Source organism: Copadichromis virginalis, linkage group LG17, assembly GCF_057382275.1.
Source record: "Copadichromis virginalis isolate Kocher_CV1m ecotype Utaka linkage group LG17, C_Virginalis_male_GT1.1, whole genome shotgun sequence".
In the NCBI taxonomy this organism is placed as follows: Eukaryota; Metazoa; Chordata; class Actinopteri; order Cichliformes; family Cichlidae; genus Copadichromis; species Copadichromis virginalis.
This window is the reverse complement of record NC_140634.1, coordinates 10,244,586-10,263,880: the sequence shown is the minus strand read 5'-3', so window position 1 is coordinate 10,263,880 and position 19,295 is coordinate 10,244,586. Positions and strand designations below refer to the sequence as shown.

General features: G+C 39.4%; 2 protein-coding genes across 4 annotated transcripts; one reads left to right on the top strand and one right to left on the bottom strand.

Annotated features, from left to right (window-relative positions):
* Positions 1 to 20: 20 nt before the first annotated feature.
* Positions 21 to 9,665, top strand: LOC146689005 (retinal Mueller cells isomerohydrolase-like). 2 transcript variants are annotated; one of them, XM_085436435.1, is made up of 14 exons: positions 21 to 109; positions 949 to 1,031; positions 3,028 to 3,178; positions 3,589 to 3,696; positions 4,607 to 4,748; positions 4,978 to 5,125; positions 5,566 to 5,647; positions 5,787 to 5,919; positions 6,197 to 6,339; positions 6,430 to 6,523; positions 7,898 to 8,012; positions 8,152 to 8,246; positions 8,352 to 8,463; positions 9,130 to 9,665. In XM_085436435.1, the coding sequence occupies exons 1-14, from the start codon at positions 99 to 101 to the stop codon at positions 9,273 to 9,275; spliced, it is 1,563 nt and encodes a 520-aa protein (XP_085292561.1). In that variant the 5' UTR covers positions 21 to 98; the 3' UTR covers positions 9,276 to 9,665. The 2 variants fall into 2 exon arrangements, with proteins under 2 accessions (XP_085292561.1, XP_085292560.1); XM_085436434.1 differs by having other exon boundaries at positions 6,430 to 6,559.
* LOC146689004 (methylcrotonoyl-CoA carboxylase beta chain, mitochondrial) lies at positions 9,522 to 17,791 on the bottom strand. Of its 2 annotated transcripts, none has more exons than XM_085436432.1 (12): positions 17,659 to 17,791; positions 16,261 to 16,428; positions 15,840 to 16,036; positions 15,509 to 15,687; positions 15,303 to 15,383; positions 14,783 to 14,961; positions 14,490 to 14,697; positions 14,284 to 14,375; positions 13,527 to 13,683; positions 13,269 to 13,391; positions 11,472 to 11,702; positions 9,522 to 11,360 (listed from the first exon to the last, which is right to left on the bottom strand). In XM_085436432.1, the coding sequence occupies exons 1-12, from the start codon at positions 17,685 to 17,687 to the stop codon at positions 11,274 to 11,276; spliced, it is 1,731 nt and encodes a 576-aa protein (XP_085292558.1). In that variant the 5' UTR covers positions 17,688 to 17,791; the 3' UTR covers positions 9,522 to 11,273. The 2 variants fall into 2 exon arrangements, with proteins under 2 accessions (XP_085292558.1, XP_085292559.1); XM_085436433.1 differs by having other exon boundaries at positions 16,261 to 16,425.
* Between the last annotated feature and the right edge of the window lie 1,504 nt (positions 17,792 to 19,295).

Genomic DNA, 19,295 nt, shown 5'->3' with positions numbered 1-19,295 from the left:
TCCATTGCTTACCACAGGAAATCTGTGCAGGGTTTAAATACCAGCCAGAGCCTCTTTTGTAAGCAGCTTGTGTGAAAGTGTGTGAAGAGCGTAGCAGCATGGTCAGCCGGTGAGTAACACCTTCTCTTTAGTTTCTCAGATGCATGGCAGTGAAGACAAAAGCTTGAAAGGTTGAAAATGACTTTTCAAGGTTGGGTTTTGCTGGTTTTCCCCAACAACATAACAGAAAGCAGCTGGCAGACGTGCTTTGTTCTGCTCTGCTCGAAATGATCTGATGATGAGTCATCGGAGCAGATTTCAAACAGTTTACCTCGGGAGTTTCAACCTGAAATTTCACAGTAAGTCACTGGTGCTGTAGTAAAATACTCGATGGATCTTAGAAAAGCTTAGAAAAGCTGATGTATGTACTCTGAAGGAATCTTGGCCCAGTAACTGAGGAAGAATTTCAGCCCTGCTTCTACACAAATGCAACAAAGCAAAACAAAACTGTGAGAAAGAATGTTGATTTTAAAAGGAATAGAGAAATGTAAGAAAACACAAAAATAATAATACATGACAAAACAAGACCACTCAGAACCCCCAGAGGAGGCCCACTGTACTTCTGTGAAGTTTGAAGACAGCTGAGGAAATATAATGCAGTGTGACCTGGACTTTGACCTGATTTTCACAAAAAGTAAATCAGCTCGAGCTGTTGTTGGTATCTACCGTCTGAGAAAATGTGGAAATGATATCTTGACAGCTATGGATGCTAGACTGCAAACAAACAAATGGAATCAATTACATACTTCCTCCCTTTGAGGGGAGGACAATGGGTAAGATATCCAACAAACGACAAACGAACTGGCTGTTAACAAGACAAACAAGGAACAAGCAGTTGAGAAAACTTGTAGACATATTTCATTATTTCTGAAGTCCAAAAAAGAAAAACTTTTTGTATTTTGTTTGCAGCGTGGAGCATCCTGCTGCCAGCTACAAGAAGATCTTTGAGTCTGTGGAGGAGCTGAATGAACCCATACCAGCAGTTATCACTGGTAGGAAAGAGCGACTGACAAAAAACAAGTAGCAATGCATGGCTGTGTCGATGGCAGTGTGGCTTTAATCACTAACATTTATGGTTCCAAGACAGCGAATCACCTGAAATTTCCTCCAGTACCAGTGTTCATGAGATTTCTGATTTAGTGGTAATGAATAATCTGCAGTTAAATATGCTTTAGATATTATGAGAGTCCTCTAAAGATTTATCATTACAGGTTGGGCAATTATGAACAAATCAAGGATCACATGTGGGAAATTAGAAATTCTTTATTTTGCTGAGGAACATTTAGCTGTGACAGATCTCCTGTCTCCGTAAACTTGCATCTATGATCTGATGACTATTACTTATGAGTGGCAGAAGCAAAGAACAATGTGCCACACTCTTCTATTATATGTTCACATTTGCAGTGTGAAGGTGGCAGGTAATGGCAGGTATACAAGGGGGAGCCCATTTTTCTAAACTTAAAAGTATATTGGTTTGCTTTTATAACTTGCGCAACAACTTTCAGGTCATGTCACTGCATATGTTTACAATGATGGACTGTAGGAAAGGGGGAGGGGAAGGATCCAGGCCATGCACAGTATAAAAACTGGACATACAGCTACTGTCACAATGTCATCTGTTGATTTCTAAAGTGCAGTTTTGAAACGTCATGATTGGTGTTTTCATTGTCACCAAAAATTTAAGCAGGTGCGACAAACACGGGCAGGTGTGATTGCTCTCTCCCTAACTACTTGTCAATCACAAGTCATCAACAAATTGACATGTCATTCTGAAACATAGTATAACCAAGATTTACAAAATAGACTTCACTGTTCTTCATGAAATAAGTGACTGAGCCCATAAACTCAGGAAAGGGTTAACACAGGGGAATGCGGGAAGACTTTTCCCATAGACTGCTGTGGGACCTGAACACTTTCAGTAACCACAGCTATCCCCATCTGGTGGCCTTCAGATTGCATGCAGGGCTAAAGCATTTTACACTGGCTGTGTTTCCTCACATGGAATCTACATTTATGGTTTTCTAACCCCTCTCTTGAAAACTTCCACTGATGGTTGCATTGATATAACAACTAAATTTCATCACAAGCGTGCGGTTTCTCCTATTTTTTTATCATCTGAAATGTCAAATGGAAACATCTGCAAAAGGCATTTCTCCTATGACATCCACAAGTGCACTGCCTATTTCAAAGTCATAGTGAAACAATAAACACAAGTTAGCGGATTATATTAACGCAATCATCTAATATACACTAAAATAAATATGTACGGCATAGTAGCATAACGCCTGAAAATACACTGGCCAGCATTATCACTACACAAGTGTGCTTTTTTAAATTACGTATAGTTATTTGTTAGTTCTGTATTTAGTGTTTACTCAAATAAAACTCCTTTGGTGACCATTAGGTTACTCACAGGTAACGTACATTGAACATGACACGCGAAAGACACAAACATTGCTATCACAGAAGGATAATAAAATGAACACAATACTTAAGAAAATCAATAGTTAGGATTTATAATAACATTATTATGTAACATATACGAATAAATATAAATATGTATATGTGTGGCATGTATATGTACTGCCTCATGGAGTATAATGTTTTTTGATTGAACTAAATGTTGTACATTGGTTAACATAAAGGCTACTGTGAAAGTAAATCCTTTGATGCAAGGAAAATAGAGAGAAGACATTAGTCTGACTTAGTCTGAGATATACTCAGCTTCAGGCCTGACCTGTTCACCCATCTAGAGCAAAATTCATTTTTGGTGTTACTGCCAGGATCAGTCTTGTGGATAAAAATACTGTAGTGTTATAAGTGACACTGGGGTGTTAGAAATGGGTAAAGTTTGATACTAACCACTTGATGTGCATAGTGTGAAAACAAGTGTAGACAGAATCCTATAGTCTGAGTTTTTAGACAGCAGAATGTGGCATCATGTGGTCAGGATGTGCACGGCTTCGTTTGATGGTTTTATCACTGCAGGTGTTATCCCGTCATGGCTGGGGGGAAGTCTTCTGAGGATGGGTCCAGGTCTCTTCGAGGTGGGAGATGAACATTTCCAGCACCTGTTTGATGGACAGGCTCTCATCCACAAGTTTGACCTGAAAAACGGTCAGGTGACTTATTACCGGAAGTAAGAAAACGGATTAATCTACAAAAGCAGAGCACATTATTTTTATATTTCATATTTCAAGTTGCAGTATTCTGAGGAAATACCTTTTAAGAACGTACGTTTCTAGCTGTACTGACATCAGGACGTTAAGGCATTTTTTCTTAAATCACAAAAGAAAAAGAAGAAGAAGAAAATCTGGTTCTCATATTCCCAGCAGCTCCAAGCTCCAGTTGTGGGTTTTTATGACATCTGATTTTGGTTTGGAGTTCTTTGCAGCTGAGGAAAAGTGGGATGTTGCAAAGAAACAGGCAACGAATGAAGAAGGCTTTTTGTGTTTCAAAGATTTCAGTCACGTGTCACAACGAAAATTTTTAAAGTAATATGAGTGGGATTCAAAAACAGCTGACATACTAGTTGATGTTTGTGCTCAGGTTTATTAGGACAGATGCTTATGTTCGGGCCATGACAGAGAACAGAGTTGTCATCACTGAGTTTGGCACGGCAGCCTACCCAGACCCCTGCAAAAACATCTTCTCAAGGTAATCCCAAACCCATGCCCTAAAAGGAACATTACACTGTACAAAAGCTGTCGAATTAAAACAAATAGCTCAATAAATAAATAACTTAATATGCAATTCAATTAAAAAACATTTTATTTATATGACTTAAATTATTGTGCTTCCTTGATTGCATTTAAACGTGCTTTTCTCATTTGATTTTCCATTTAATCAATTGTCAATGTACGGTTATTTCTTTATTATTGGTTTATTGATGTATTGCAAAAAAACAAGATAAGAAGATAAAACCTTTCATTTGGCGCGAAGCTGAGGCCAGGAGACTGTACTGAACAGTTAGACTGGAAGCGTCCAACATTCCTGTGGTTGTGAAGTGCACGATGTTGAAAGCGTTCAAATGGAGAAACCTGTTGGGGGTTTTTTTTTTCAAGATCTATTTATAGATTTAAAAAAAAATCCTTAGTGTTTGTCATTTATGTTCCACATATCCCCTTTCAGTGTTCTTAAATGAACCGTGCTCATTCCCAGTGCTATATTTTTATTCTGGAACTTCATATAGTAGTTTTCATGAGTCATAGTTATGAATAACTATCAATATTCTAATAAATATCCATGTTATATTATAATGAGCCTTGGTGCATCCTCTCAGCTCATACACTGTAAACAATCCATTTAGCTCCCTCCTTGTAACTCAACCTTCATCAGAAACAGGTAGTTTTACCAGTAGGTGGGTTGGGGTTCCTGAGATGACCATATTAAGGTATCCTCCCTCTTTGATGCTTTACAAATCCCAGGAGTAAAACAGTGTCAAACTTGAGCTTTTGGTTCACATACACTGATCTTATCATGTTGTGCCTGTGTTGTTGTATTATTACTATGGGTTTAGGGAAACGGTTGGTTTAATATAAAGTTTTCCTCGTGCTTGTAATTTCAGGTTCTTTACTTACTTCAGAGGCATTGAAGTGACTGATAACTGTTTAGTGAACGTCTACCCGATTGGTGAAGACTTCTACGCAGTCACTGAGACCAACTACATTACCAAAGTTGACCCTGATTCACTGGAGACATTAAAAAAGGTGGGAGCTGATTGGTTTAAATTTACAGTAAGCTAGAGCCATCGTCATTTTCTGGTAGCGTTATTAAACCTATACCCTCCCCAAATATGCCAGAAGGAAGAGTTCTAGTTTTCAACATTGCTGCATTTTCAGTTGCTTTATTATTCTTTCCTTGCAGCATCTATGACTGTTTCCGGTTGTGATTTTACATATTTAGCTTTCAACTTGAATGTCTTCCAATTTGCAATAGGTGGATCTTTGTAAGTACCTCTCAGTGAATGGGGTGACCGCCCACCCCCACACTGAACGAGATGGCACGCTCTACAACATTGGCAACTGCTTTGGCAAGAACATGAGTCTGGCTTATAACATTGTTAAGATCCCACCTGTTCCGAAAGGTGAGTTCATTATACACAATACTCTCAATGACTATCAATGGATATGTTTTAATTGATTATTATTTTATTATTTTATTATTATTATTATTATTATGTTTATTGATGTTTATTGACCTTTAAATTATATTGTAAATTTTTATCTTATAGAGATTTGGGTTTGAAAGGAGTATCATGCCTGAGTTTTCCAGATAAGCTTTTAAGCACTGACTGTTTGTTACCGCGACGATAGACTGTCAAGAAAAAAGAAGAACATGATAGATAAAAAGGGAGCGAACAGGATAGAAGAAAACGGTGGATAACAGAAAAAAGGAGAAAAGAAAATGAGACAAAGATTTAAAAAAAGAAAAAGGTTTAAAAGAAAAGTTGAAGCAAGCAGAATGCAGAGAATTCAAATAAAATTGTCAGGAACAATGTATATGTTTGTATCTCTGTGATTCCAGATAAATCAGACCCCATAGAGAAGTCCCAAGTGTTGGTCCAGCTGCCAAGCAGTGAGAGGCTTAAACCCTCCTACGTACACAGGTACAGAGTTATCTCATACATGTACACAAAGCCTGGTTTTTGTTTTTGTTCCTTTCTCTTTGTATTTGACGTTTTACCATTAAGATGAACTGTGCTTTGCCTCTGAGTGTCTTTCACTGTTTTGCTTATCTGTCTCCAGCTTCGGTATGACAGACAACTATTTTGTATTCGTGGAGCAGCCGGTGAAGATCAACCTGCTCAAGTTCTTGTCAGCTTGGAGCTTCAGAGGAGCCACATACATGGACTGCTTTGAGCCCAACGCCAGCATGGGGGTAGGCAGGGCACAGGCATTAAAGAAGGCCCCTGGAATCCAGTCTGTTCTTGAATGCTGGAGTTACAAACACCTGCAATATCTGAATATAATTTATATTAGATCTTTTGGACTCTTTTGCATTAATTTCACTAAAAGCCACACAGCTGTGCTATTTACTAAAGTCACCTGCTTGCTCCAAGTTTCTGAGCCTTCTCCTGGGAAAAAGTTAATTGATTGGTCATGTGTGTCTGCTTGGTATCATCTGGTCAGTGAGTATGTGTGTTTGTGTGCTGCAGACATGGTTCCACTTGGCCAGTAAAGAGCCAGCGGGTTATCTGAGTAGTCACAAGTTCAGAACATCAGCATTCAACCTCTTTCACCATATTAACGCCTATGAAGACGAAGGATTCATCGTTGTCGATCTCTGCGCGTGGAAAGGGTAAGTGTAAAGCTGTGTGTATGTGCAAGTGTCTTACATGCAATTATGTGACATCTCTCTCTCTCTCACTCTCTCTGTGTTTCTTTACAGTCATGAATTTGTGTATAACTACCTGTACCTGGCTAATGTGAAAGAGGAGTGGGAGGAGGTGAAGAAAGCAGCTGCACGAGCTCCACAGCCTGAGGTCAGACGATATGTCCTTCCACTGGATATTCACAGAGTGAGTCTACACACAGAGATAGTGCAAGTTATTTATGTCATCAGTTATATGTTTGATCATTAATAGTGATTATTTAGCACTGTAACAGGATCCATCATACTGATTAGGCAGGCCACATTTTTTAAAATGCAGAAGAAAATTCTTTATAACAACACAGTATTAGGTATTGTAGCAGCTAGATGGTGTAGTGGTAAGACTACAAACCTTTAGAGCGAGAGTTGCAAGCTCAATTCCCACCGAGTATCCAGTAAGGGTCCTGGCTTGTCCTACAAAAACCTGACTTGTTGCTTGCAAATTCCACATAAGTACAGGACACTTGCACCTTTGTCGTGGGTCTTACAGTGTCATTGTTTCCTCCAAACGCTGGCCTGCAAATTGCATATAATTACAGGGTACTTACACCTAATACACAGGTCGTATTATAAAGTGTTACCAGTTTTTTAATCTAATATGTCATAGGATTGATCAGAAACATTGTAAATGACAAATAGTGATTAATGGACTCATGGAATCGTTTCTTCATATCAGTTTTAATTGGTCAGCTCACAGCCTCTAAAGCTAATTTTTGCTACTACAGTATAAGTGGAAAAGGTGTTGTCACTGTTATTTATGTGTACCTGTTTATCTGAATATAGGTCAAGTTAAATTAAATCTACTTATATTAGATGCAATATTATATTATTATTATTATATTATATCATAGTATAATTGGGAATAACAATCATTAGCCTCTCTGTGTAACCGAAAATGTACTTAAAAACTTAATAATGTATTTAAATACCTTTTGTTTCACCCGTTAAACTCTTCATCAAAACTGTGAGAGCGGTATTAGACATTCATGAATCAGAAAATAATGAAATAATGGGATCTGTTTTGAAAGGCTAAAACTTGCTTTGGGGCAAATTTTATCTTTGTATTTTCAGCATTTTGTTGTGTGGCAGTTTGAGATATTTACCTTTAAAAGTGCTATATAAATAAAATTGTATTTTTACTTTGTATTGCTTTTATTAGATCCTTACTGTAATGGTTCCCATAGAGCTGGATTTACAACATTGGACTGATCAATTAGTTAGCTTGTTTGTCATATCAGGAAGTAACAAAATAGCCCAAATAAAAATCTAGTTGTAATATGACATACAAGATCTGAGATCTGAGAAAATTGTGCAGCATCACAAATAATTTTAATTTGTGACAACAAAATGTTCTGTCGTTCCATATTTATTCAACCCTAAAAAAAACCCCTGCATGAAGCCAAAACATTTACTGTAACCTAGGAATGATATCTCTTTATCTTTAAGCTCCACGGTATTCTGTACACAACTTTGTGTGTGTTTTCAGGAGGATCGGGGGAAGAATCTGGTATCTCTGTCGTACACTACAGCGACCGCCGTTCTTCACAGCGACGGTACTATCTGGCTCGAACCTGAAGTGCTGTTTTCTGGACCAAGACAGGGTATCACATATACACTATAGTTTACATGTTCTCTGTATATTCCAATATGTGTATCCTGAAGGGTACATAATACACTGATTGTTATAACATATTAAATATGTGCCCATATTCATTTCTTTTCTCTGTGTCACTCTCTCAGCTTTCGAGTTTCCACAGATCAACTATTCAAAGTGCTGTGGGAAGAAGTACTCCTTCGCCTATGGCCTGGGACTCAACCACTTCATTCCTGACAGGGTAAGAAGGGTTTTCATTGAACACATCAGGAGACGAGGACAGTTGCAGGGCCCGTGACGTTAGCTAACTCCACAAGACATTAAAAGCAACTGGTTGCTGCTTTAGATCGTCAAGCTGAATGTGCAGACCAAAGAGACCTGGGTGTGGCAGGAGGAGGACAGTTACCCATCAGAGCCACTGTTTGTGCCGTCACCCGGAGCTACAGAGGAGGATGATGGTAGGACACATTCTCACATCTTAGCCCACAGAATTACACACTAACACTGGTCTTCAGGGTGTTTGTGGCTTTCAGATCATATTGAATCAAGCATGAAATTAATTTATTAAATTATTGTCTTCTTTATTAGATGCTTATCATTTTTGTTGTTGTCATTATATTAAGTAAAAAAAAAACAAACGAACAAGGATCATCTAGAATATGCTCAATGGGTAAAGTGACCGCCTCCATGTTTTTATATACAGTTTATCATCCAAAGGCGCATTATTTTCTATGTCCAGTAAGTGGAACTCCTGTAAATGCTTTAAGTTTTCATGGAAAATTAGATGAGTAAAGCTACATTTTAAGCTACACTGCAGTCATTCACACATTGGCAAGTGTTTGATATACAAGTCGATTTTGTGTAATGTATGTTTCAAACCAAAGTTTTTATTAGCGCTACATAAATCTCTGCCTAGCACAGATGACACAACCTAAATATGGGATGCAAACGTATCCTTTCTTTCATTCATTCAGCATCAAATATACATATTTTATCATCTTTACACACCCAAACTCTAACTGTAGACACATTACGCTCATTTGAAACAACTTTTTTGCGTTTTTCCTTATGAACGTTTGCTGTAGAACACGCAAGCAGTTGCCTCCCGTGTCTGGGTTTTACAGGTGTGTTGCTGAGCATTGTGGTAAAGCCAGGTGCGCAGAGACCAGGTTCCCTCCTGGTGCTGGATGCCAGAAACCTGACAGAGCTCGCCAGGGCAGAGGTCAACACTATCATCCCCATCACCCTGCATGGGACTTACAAGCCATGAAGCTGCGTTTCTTCCAAACAGGTGCTTCATGAAATACACCAGTCTGGCTCTTTTCTCCCACCATAGACGAGTTTTCTTATGGAAATGAAACCCCATCATTGCTTTACAATGCTGCTAAAAAAAAAAAAAAATCTTCAGCAGTCTCTGTCATATGTTACCTGGCCACACAATGCATGTTGGTTCTATTTTTCCTGTAGCTGTAGCTGGTGGTGAGAAGAAGCCCAGCGAAGCATTACATCAACCACATTTACTGCATAATCAGTTTATGTTTATGTAATTGTTGTTGTAAATCCACAAATGTACACAGACGGTATTTTTGCTACAGGTATTTGAAACAATTTTGGTCAAATACAAAAACTGTTAATGTGTATTTGTTTTGACAACACATGTTGTAAAAATAAATCTGTGCATACATTCATCACTCATCACAAAATTGAGGCAACATTTGGAAATGTGAGCTATAAAAACATGTAATCCTACCAATCCAGTAAAATTATATGATGAGCAGGATATGGGTCTGACCACGTACTAAAAATCCAAAACTGAGATTAACATGATATTAGAAAAGAGTTATATATTGGTGCATCCATGTCATTTGGATTAAGCACCATTGCTTGTTGCGTATGGACTTTTGATATCACTTTAAATTTGACTCTTCATTGCATTCAAACTTCAGATTTCAACATCTTTTTAGAAAATCAACAGCATGTTATAATACCAGATGAATAGTTGTGGATTAACTGTACTTTATACATATATGTTCCTAAACTTGTTTCTGTGTACACACTGTGGTTGTTACAACTTAGTTTGGCACCAAATACAGTAAATATGGAGTATAATCAAACTTCCACAGTGCTTTGTGAAAGCTAGCTGTTTATCGTTGACCTTCATGTATATGCAGCACTGTTTATAAGCCAATTATATTGTTGAATTTAGAAGAAAAAAATGTAGATGCAAATAAAAGCAGTGCTATTTTTCTACGATTGGAAATAAAGCTGGCTGCAGGTCCACAGCTTGCACAAGCAGGTCAAATGTTGGGTTATTAAACTAAAGCAGATCTCTGTTTATTCAGCAGCATACCACCCTGGCATCAGCACTCCCACTGACCAACGACATGTACATGTCTTCTCGTCTCATATTACATGTAGTTTTTTAATTGATATAAGATGAGTTTTTTTAATTTTATGTGAATGTGTAATTTCACTTTTTGGTTAATAAAAAAAACAAAAAACAAAACTTGTGTTCTGTGTTCTTCCTCAAAACATTACAAACAAATGACTACACAAAATGTTAAAATCCATGATAATTAAACTAAAAACTGTACTACAATAGTTACATTATAATTTTTTTTCTAAACTGGGTTTCTTTTGGAACAAACTGACAGAAATAGAGTGCACGTTTCTAGGCAACTGTTTTTTTTTTTTAGGAAGAAACTAATTTTAAACCAAAATGCAGGCTGCACTGATCCAACTTTTCCAGTTCTGATCCAATGCAGATACGTAGCTTAAGTACCAAAGTGATGCTCATGTTATATTAATAAGCATTAATCCTCACTGTGAGAAAGAAACTGGAAATCATTCTTTTACATGTAAGGCTACAGGTAAAAGGAGCCAATGCACTGCTGTTCATGCTTTGTGTTGTAAAGAACAAACAACTGAACTGATTGAATCGCTTATAGATCAACTCGCTGTCAGGCATTCTGTGTGAGGAATGATCCACCACTAGGCTGCTGTGTGTAAACATCCCAGAGAAATATTTTGTTCTGCAACTTGGTCTGAAAGTGCTGACAATCAAAACCTGATGAGGAACTGTGCAGGATTTAAATCCCTCTCTCCAGAGTGGTTTGACCTAGCGCCTACATTTACAGTACACAGGATTGATTACATATTTGTTGTGGTGACCTCAACAAATTTACAGAGAAGCTTCTTCCATTACAAGTGAAAACGGGATTGTTGTGAGTCCAACAGGAGCAGTTAAATCTGATGGGGACAGAAGCCTCTACATACGCAGAGGTATCGATTGCAGAGTCTCTGTAGACAGCTGATACCGCTGCTGTTTGATGATGTCCAAAACGTCTCTAAGAACCTGAAACCAAAAAGCAATAAATACAACAACAACAAAAAAGAAGCGTTCTTAAATGTGCTCTCGAATGTTCCCAAAGACACAGATAATCCCTTAAAAATGGGTCATTTTTACCTTCCGGGTGTTCTGCGGCAGAATGACTCCATCATCCCACATCCTGCTGGAGGAGAAGAAAGCTGAACTCTCTTCCACCAACATCCTGTTTAGTTCCTCTTCCTGCTTCTTCTGCTCTCCTTCTTGCTCACCATCAAGGGGAAGCAGAGAGCCAATGTGACCCGGAGGGGCAATAGAAACTTTGGCATTGGGCCACAGGAACAAGAAATTAGGATCAAATGCTCGGCCACACTGGTGAGGAACGAAGAAGGAATTATTACTGTAAGCCACATTCTACAAGATTACAATGAATCGGTAAGAATTATCATTATGTGCAATTTCTGGGTTTTTTTGGCATATCTTCTAGTGGTGCAACGGATCAAAAGTCTCACGGTTCGGATCACGTTTTTTTTTCGTCACGGATTGGATCAATTTTCGGATCAGCAGAAAAAAAGAAGACGACAAAAATTTAACTCGCCATTTACTTATTTAAGTATTTTTTGCCTATTAAAAAGCATTCCACTCAAGACTCATTCCACGCAATTATATAAAAACAAATTAAGATGCAATATAGGGCAGTACAGGGCTTTCTATCTCCCACTCCGCTGTGATATAATGAGCGGTCACGTAGCTTTCCGTTGCCCTGGAGGTCCACCCGTTTGTAACAGAAGATGCCTGGGACAGTTCAGTTATAACTTTAAACTTTTCCTGCTCATACATGCTTGGAGCGATCTTGTCACTGAAGTGGACGCGCGACGGGATATCATAGCGTGGCTCAAGCACGTTCATCATAGTTTAAACTAGTGCTGTCAGAGTAAATCTCGTTAAAATGATGTTAATGCCATAACTGCATTAATGCGGCAAATCTCTGTTAACTAGTTATCGCCCCGTGCGTGGGGCTGCACGGCGTCAATGCGTCAACTAACGCGTTGACTAGTTTAAAACCCTTGTTTTGCACAACGGAAAACGGCCTCCCGTCTGCAGCTAAACACCCCAATAGCTTTTATACACATACTTTTTTTCTTCTTTTTCGAATCACGTGCGTGCCAAACCGTGGAGTGGGATCGGTTCGGATTACGGATCAACTGTGATCCGTTGCACCACTAATATCTTCTCTAAACTCTCTGCGGTAGAGACTTGAGGCTGTCTTGTGTCTTTAAGCAGTCTTAAGGAATAGTTGAAGGACATTCAAATCTTTTTGGAAGTTGGCTGCCTTTTATTCTGTTCACTGTCAAGATGATCCTGCACGGCTTTAGTCATGTTGCGGTCAGAGCTCCTGGCAGGTCAGTCCATGACATGACTGATAGCGTTTCATTGCTTGCTTTCCTATCCAGAAATGCTTTTACTGTAATGGCAGCATGTTTGGGATCATTGTTATCCCTAACATCACTTCCGGATATGTATTCTCAAACTATGACATTTGTTTATCTTCTAGTTTTTTTCCAGGCATGTCACTTATTTTGTCCTTCACTTCAGATTTTTTTTAAGAACACACCTCACGCCAAGCTTAGATATTCCAAGTTTTTGTTTAAAAGTTCTTTAGGAAGCACCTTCTTCCTGTAAAAATACTATTTTATGCCTGTGAAACTGCGTCACTTGTTTTTGCAGAGGCGACCAGAAACCCACTGGCACATTAAAAATGGACTCTTTGCCAGGTTGTCTGTTATATGGGAACAACACTGGTTCATCCCTTAATTTAGGTGCCTTTTATATCACGTTTGATTGATCGATCAGTGTTACATGGTTTAACAAACAGAAAAATGATCTGAAAATGGTCATGTACAAACTTTAGACTGAAAAATAAATTGATTCGCTCACCATAGCATAGCTGTCTGCACCATGGCAACCACCAATCACCACAGTGATCTTGGGGACAGAGGCGGATGCTACTGCTGACATCATTGAACCCTGAGCTTTTAGATGGTTACTGTTCATCTCTGCCTGGGAGACACACATGAATAAATGGTACTTGGGATGGTTTTTTACACTTACTGGGGACTCAAAGTGATTCTAAACTCTCCCAAACTTGAGTCCCTGTGCATTTGTTTTTAGTGAGAATGAAGTGAGAGTGAATACCTGTTTTGTGGACAGTGTCAGTGCTGCAGTGGGTGCCGTGTTCTGGAGGAAGAGGAGTGGGACGTCTCTCTGGTTGCACAACTGGACAAAATGGCTTCCTTTCAGTGTGGCCTCATATGACAGCTGTCCATCATTCGCTAAAATTCCAACTAGGTGACTGACGCAGTGAACACAAAGAAAGAATTACCTTAAGTTTAGGTGAAGTATTACTTAAGGTATTCATTATCAGCCACATGTAACAGGTGTAACATCATATTTTAAAGTGAAACCAAAATTATATTAGCAAAGCTACTAGATGAAAGCTCGGGTTTCAGGCTACTGTAAACGCTTTTAAAAGAAAATGTTGCTACTGTTTCAGTTTGATGTCAGTGTGAGCCAATTTCCCTAATCTGGCCCTCTCAAGCGCACAACTCTGGCTATAACATACACAACAGATCAATCCACCTACTGCACACAAGGGGCAGCCAATCAGAGGAAAGCTGGTTTAAAGGGAAGAGAAAGGAACGGCAAGTGCTTGTTTCAGGCAGTGGGTGAAATGAGAAGCTCCATCATGGCCCGTATGGGATAAATAAGGATTATTTTAGATAATCATGCAGAGCTACTCTAGTTGAGTCCAAGAATAAAAAGCAGGACTGCAGTAAATGTAAATTGTGTCCTCAGTATTACAAAAAACATTAGGAACACAATGTCAACAATCAGAGTTTATGTGCTACAAGAAGACTTCAGTGAGCGTATTGGTTGTGTTTATATCTTTTACCCATGTATCTTTGCAAAGCCAGTGACGAGTGAGGTTCCATAGCGAGCTTTAAATTCCAGAAAGCGGCTCCCATCTACCAGTCGACTGACTACCTGGGCAGAACAACAGAAACAACCAACTAAAGGTCACAGAGCCGCAACTCAGCATAAGAGTAACAAACTCATCCGACTAGAGCACTTTGTGCATTTGTGTCCGTCACATTGTACCATCTTAACATCCAGGCTGTAGTTGTAACTCTTAGGGGCGAGTCCTAAAAGCTCTTCCAGACTGTGCAGTGGCTCCTCCTCTGCGTTCCTCTTCTTTGTCTCCTCCTCTTCCTCAAGCAGCAGGAAGTTGAGGGTTGATATAATGTTTCTAGTGTAATCAAAAGCCTCCTTCTCCTCCCAGGCAAAGTGATCCACGCAGCCACTCACTCTGGAACAAGATGGTAACTTGATACATGATGATATGAACTAATTCTTCTGATACTATTCAGGACTGATTAGATTTACACACATACTCAGCATGGAGCCTGGCCCCTCCCAGGTCCTCTGGCGTCACCTCCTCTCCAGTGGCAGCTTTCACAAGTGGCGGTCCGCCCAGGAATATGGTTCCTATTCTGTGCACCATTACAGCTTCCTCCGCCATAGTGGGCATGTAAGCTCCACCCGCCGTGCATGACCCGCACACAACAGCTACCTTTAGGATGATCAATTTTCATATCAGAACTGCAATTTGAAATAGTGAAAAAACCAAAAGCAAAAACAAAGAAAACAATGAGAACTTAACAATGGTAACTTGTTCTCTCTTCATTTTTAGACTTAAAAATTCTCTGCCTGTGGAGATTAATTATGCCAAAATTTTAAATAGAGTCACGGTCTTCAGATTATGGTCTCCCTGGAGGGGCACAACAGTTCACAAATTATGAGAATGTTTTAGAAAACAAGTGTGTGCATATGAAACATTTTAAAGGCAAAGTGTAGCTTATAAACAGGAATGATAATCTATGTAAAGACCAAAGCCTTCTAGCTCATCCTTACCTGGGGGATCTTCATGGCAGACATGATGGCTTCATTGTAAAACGTCCTTCCTCCGTGATTCTTATCAGGAAAAATCTCTGACTGGACATTTATACACAGACGAGGAAACAGCAGTCAGTATAAATTCCACTAGCATTCACTTACTCTAAAGGTAGAACCCTTACGCATATTAAATCGGCGATGTGCTTATGTGTGCGTGCGCTAACCTGCAGCGGCAGGAACGCTCCACCGGAGTCGACCAGGTACACGCAAGGCAAACGATTTTTGATTGCTATTTCCTGCGCTCGGAGATTCTTCTTTACCGTGATAGGATACGATGTGCCTCCTTTCACCGTAGCGTCGCTGGCAACAAACACACACCACAGACCGTTGATCCTGCCGATGCCTGAATGATGTTTGTACAGACGAATAAAAAAAATGCATAAAGTGTCACACTCGGATCCCAGAAGATGTGGAGTAAACAGAAGACAATCTGAAATAAAGAAATTAAATGAGGGTATTTAGCTGCGGTCACACTAATCTGTAGTCGTTTCTGACCAGTCATACTGCCGGCTGAAGGTATGTCCCCGTACGGAAGACCCAAACCAGCAAATAGTGACAGCTCCAGAAAGTCCTCGTCATCCAATAGGAGGCGAAGCCTGTCTCTGACCAGCAACTTCCTGTTTCTCTGAGTGTGTCTGGCTATGGCCCTCTCCCCTCCCCCTTCCATCACCTTCTCACTAAACTCTGTGTACCTAATAAATGGAGATAACCAGGGATAATGAATGACAACATGTGCAGATCTGGCAACACACTGTCACACACAAACAAGCAGGGAATTTATTTTGAGATTAAAAAAAACAAACAAACAAAAATCCACTTAATAAATCTAAAATAGTTGATTAGAAACACCAAATTGCAACAAAGCACATACTAATACACTAGGAAATGTGAGAGCAAATGTGTGAGCAAAACCTACTTCTTACACCAGGCGTTGCTATTTCTGAGGTTTGCTTCATAAATGTGTTTGTGGATGGGCAGAAGGGGCAGGTCCAGCACAGGGAAGGCACTCGGCAGGGCTCTCCTCCTCCCTGCAACAGAGCTCATACCGCAGACTGAACGCTGCCAGTACCGCTCAACAAACCTGCTAAACAAGAATCAGGGAAAAAACATTTAAAGACTTATTTGCAACATGACAACAAAAGAAGAGAGAACTGCAAAAAAAAGATTATGAAAATCTGGAGAGTAAATTATTGTCCAACAGTACACTGAAGAGTTCAAATTACTGTTTTAATTCCAGGATTTTGTATGCAGTAGTGCCAACTCCAGGCCTCAAGGGTTGAAGTCCTGCAGGTTTTAGATATCACCCTGGGTCAGCACGCCTGAATCAAATGATTAGATCATTACCAGGCCCCCGGAAAACCTCAAGAAATGTTTAGGAGGTAATTTAGCCATTTAAATCAGCTGTGATGGATCAAGGACATCTAAAACCTGCAGGACACTGGCTCTCGAGGCCTGGAGTTGGACACCCTTGCAGTAGTGTTTGGGGGTTTTTTTGCTCCTGGAGGGGGCAAAGCTGTAATGGTACATAGACTGGGTTCTCCCTCGTTTGGTCACATCAGCTTAGATTTGCTGATTCTAGTTCTTGTTGTTGTCGTCAATTATTGTTCTTCTTGCTCTTAACTAACTGAAGCCTTTCATTGAACTACCAAATAAACAAATTAGTGCTCTCTTCCTGGCCACACATGTGGCAGCACTTCTGCTATAACTTTCTTTGTATTTAACAAAATAAAAATGCAGACATAAGTGTGCACATTAGTTTTAACTGCTACTTAAATTGTTTTCTTTACAAATAACTCTCACTGAACTAACACAGCCAATCCCTCAACATGTTTGTACTTCCTGCTCATTAATAATTTGTTGCTTTTTAAAGAACTTATTTTAACATTTCAGTCAACAACAAAACAAAAAGTAACTTCAAGGGCCAAATTGCATATTTCTTCACGTCAACATACGGGCCGCAAATTTGAGCCCCCTAATTTACACTGAAACCTGACATCAGCCAGGTTTTCTATTGAATCCTTTGCCAGGGACGATGATTGGCCCATGCGTTAGCATGTATATGATTGGCTGCTTTGGAACTTTTACCCCCCAATGCAAAAAAGAAATAAAATAAGTCTGTATAATTACGAGCTTGAACAAATTTGATTAAACGGCAAAGTGTTGCTGAAGCGTTAACCTCTATGTGCCAACAGTTGTGTTTTTGTTTTGTTTTTTATCAGAAATTAACGCACCACCAGAGCTCAGCAGTTGCAAAGTGTGCCAAAGGTCAGTCTGCTGATAAATGACAGTTGGGGGACATATAAACACCTCTTACCTTGCAGTGTAGCGGTGCATATCTGTCATACAAATAAATTCCAGATTATTTAATTGTTCGTAAGTGCATTGCCAATCAGAACCAAACAGAAACTCAATCCCCCTCCAGATGCTGCTGCTTCTTCTTCTTCTTCTTCCTCGCGGTATACTGTAGGGTGGCGCAATTCCGCCACCAACCGCTACGGAGTTTGGATTAGACGGTAATGCTGCTACTTCCACTCCAAAATAATTTGGAGGCAAATAAAATCTACCTACTCTACTCTCTTCCGTTCATTTCAAAGCTTTAGTTTCTTATTATTTTGCAGGTGTAAAAAATATCATGCGGTATTATTAAAAACTCACCCAGCAGCTCCCATAATTACTACTTTTACTATAAGTGTAATTTGTGCCTTTATGCTACTGAATTAGGTTTATGACTAGACATGGGAAATTTGTTTTGCCTCTTGCCTTAGCAATGTTTCATGTATTGTGCAGTGTCAATAAAACATTTCATATTTGATCATTTGTTGCTTTTGCTGGTCTTAAATTACTGCAGTATTTGAGCAAAGAAACAGGGACGCAGTGGAGCCTATCTCAGCTTCCAAAGCTGAGAAGCAGAGTACGACAAGTCCCCAGGCTGTTACAGGGCTAGCATAGAAACAGACAACCATTCATGCTCACATTCACTCCTATGGGCCTATGTACCTGGAGAGAACTCACGCAAGAAGCTTGAGAAACACACAGGACTTAGAGAAGATGTGGAGGGTGAAGGCAATAGTGATCCCCGTGGTAAATGGAGCACTCAGGAGGGACCCCCAAACTGGGAGCTTGAAGGATAAACAAAGACCCCCTGCAGGGCAAGCAGGGATTTAAAAAGCATCAAAGGATCTCATTGTTTAAATGTATCAGGCAGGAGAAGGGTACAAAAAATTTCCACAGCATTGGATATACTGTGGAACCCAGTGGAGAAAACATGGGACGAAAAACCTGGATGCCCCCCAAAACTGATTAAAAGCCAAGATGAATACTGGTCAGTGAGGCTGCCAGGGGACTCGCCATGCACTAGATGTGTATTACACGTGGCAACAATGTCATGTATTTCCATATGTCGAAATTATGTGATAGGGTTGCAGGACAGAAGTGTTTTCTGACAAAAATACACCTTAAAAAACATTTTTTGTTATTAAAATTATTATTTTCTCCTAACACATTTGTTCATCAGTTGAATTATTACAGGTCACATTAAAGTGGGAAAACTTTTGAATCATTGTGATCACATTTTTTAACATCGCAAAAATGATGCATTTAAACAGGGTTGTGTAGACTTTTTTTTTTATATCCACTGTATCCGTGTAAGCAATATAATTATAAGGAGGCCTCATGCTGAGGTCAGTAATTTTTAGTTTTCACTGGCCTTTAGTTCTTGCCAAGCTCTGTGGTGCAGTTTGTCCTGCTGCGGTATTAATCTTCTACAGAAAGATTCAAGCCAGAAGTTTAAACTTAATGCCTACATAATACAAAGTTTTCAGGTGGAAACGTGAGTTGCTATCAAATTTAACAGCAAATAAATATGATAAATCAAGCTGATTTATGGCAACAAACCTGTGAAGAGCCAGTCTATCCATCCATCCATTCGCTTCCGCTTATCCTTTTTCAGGG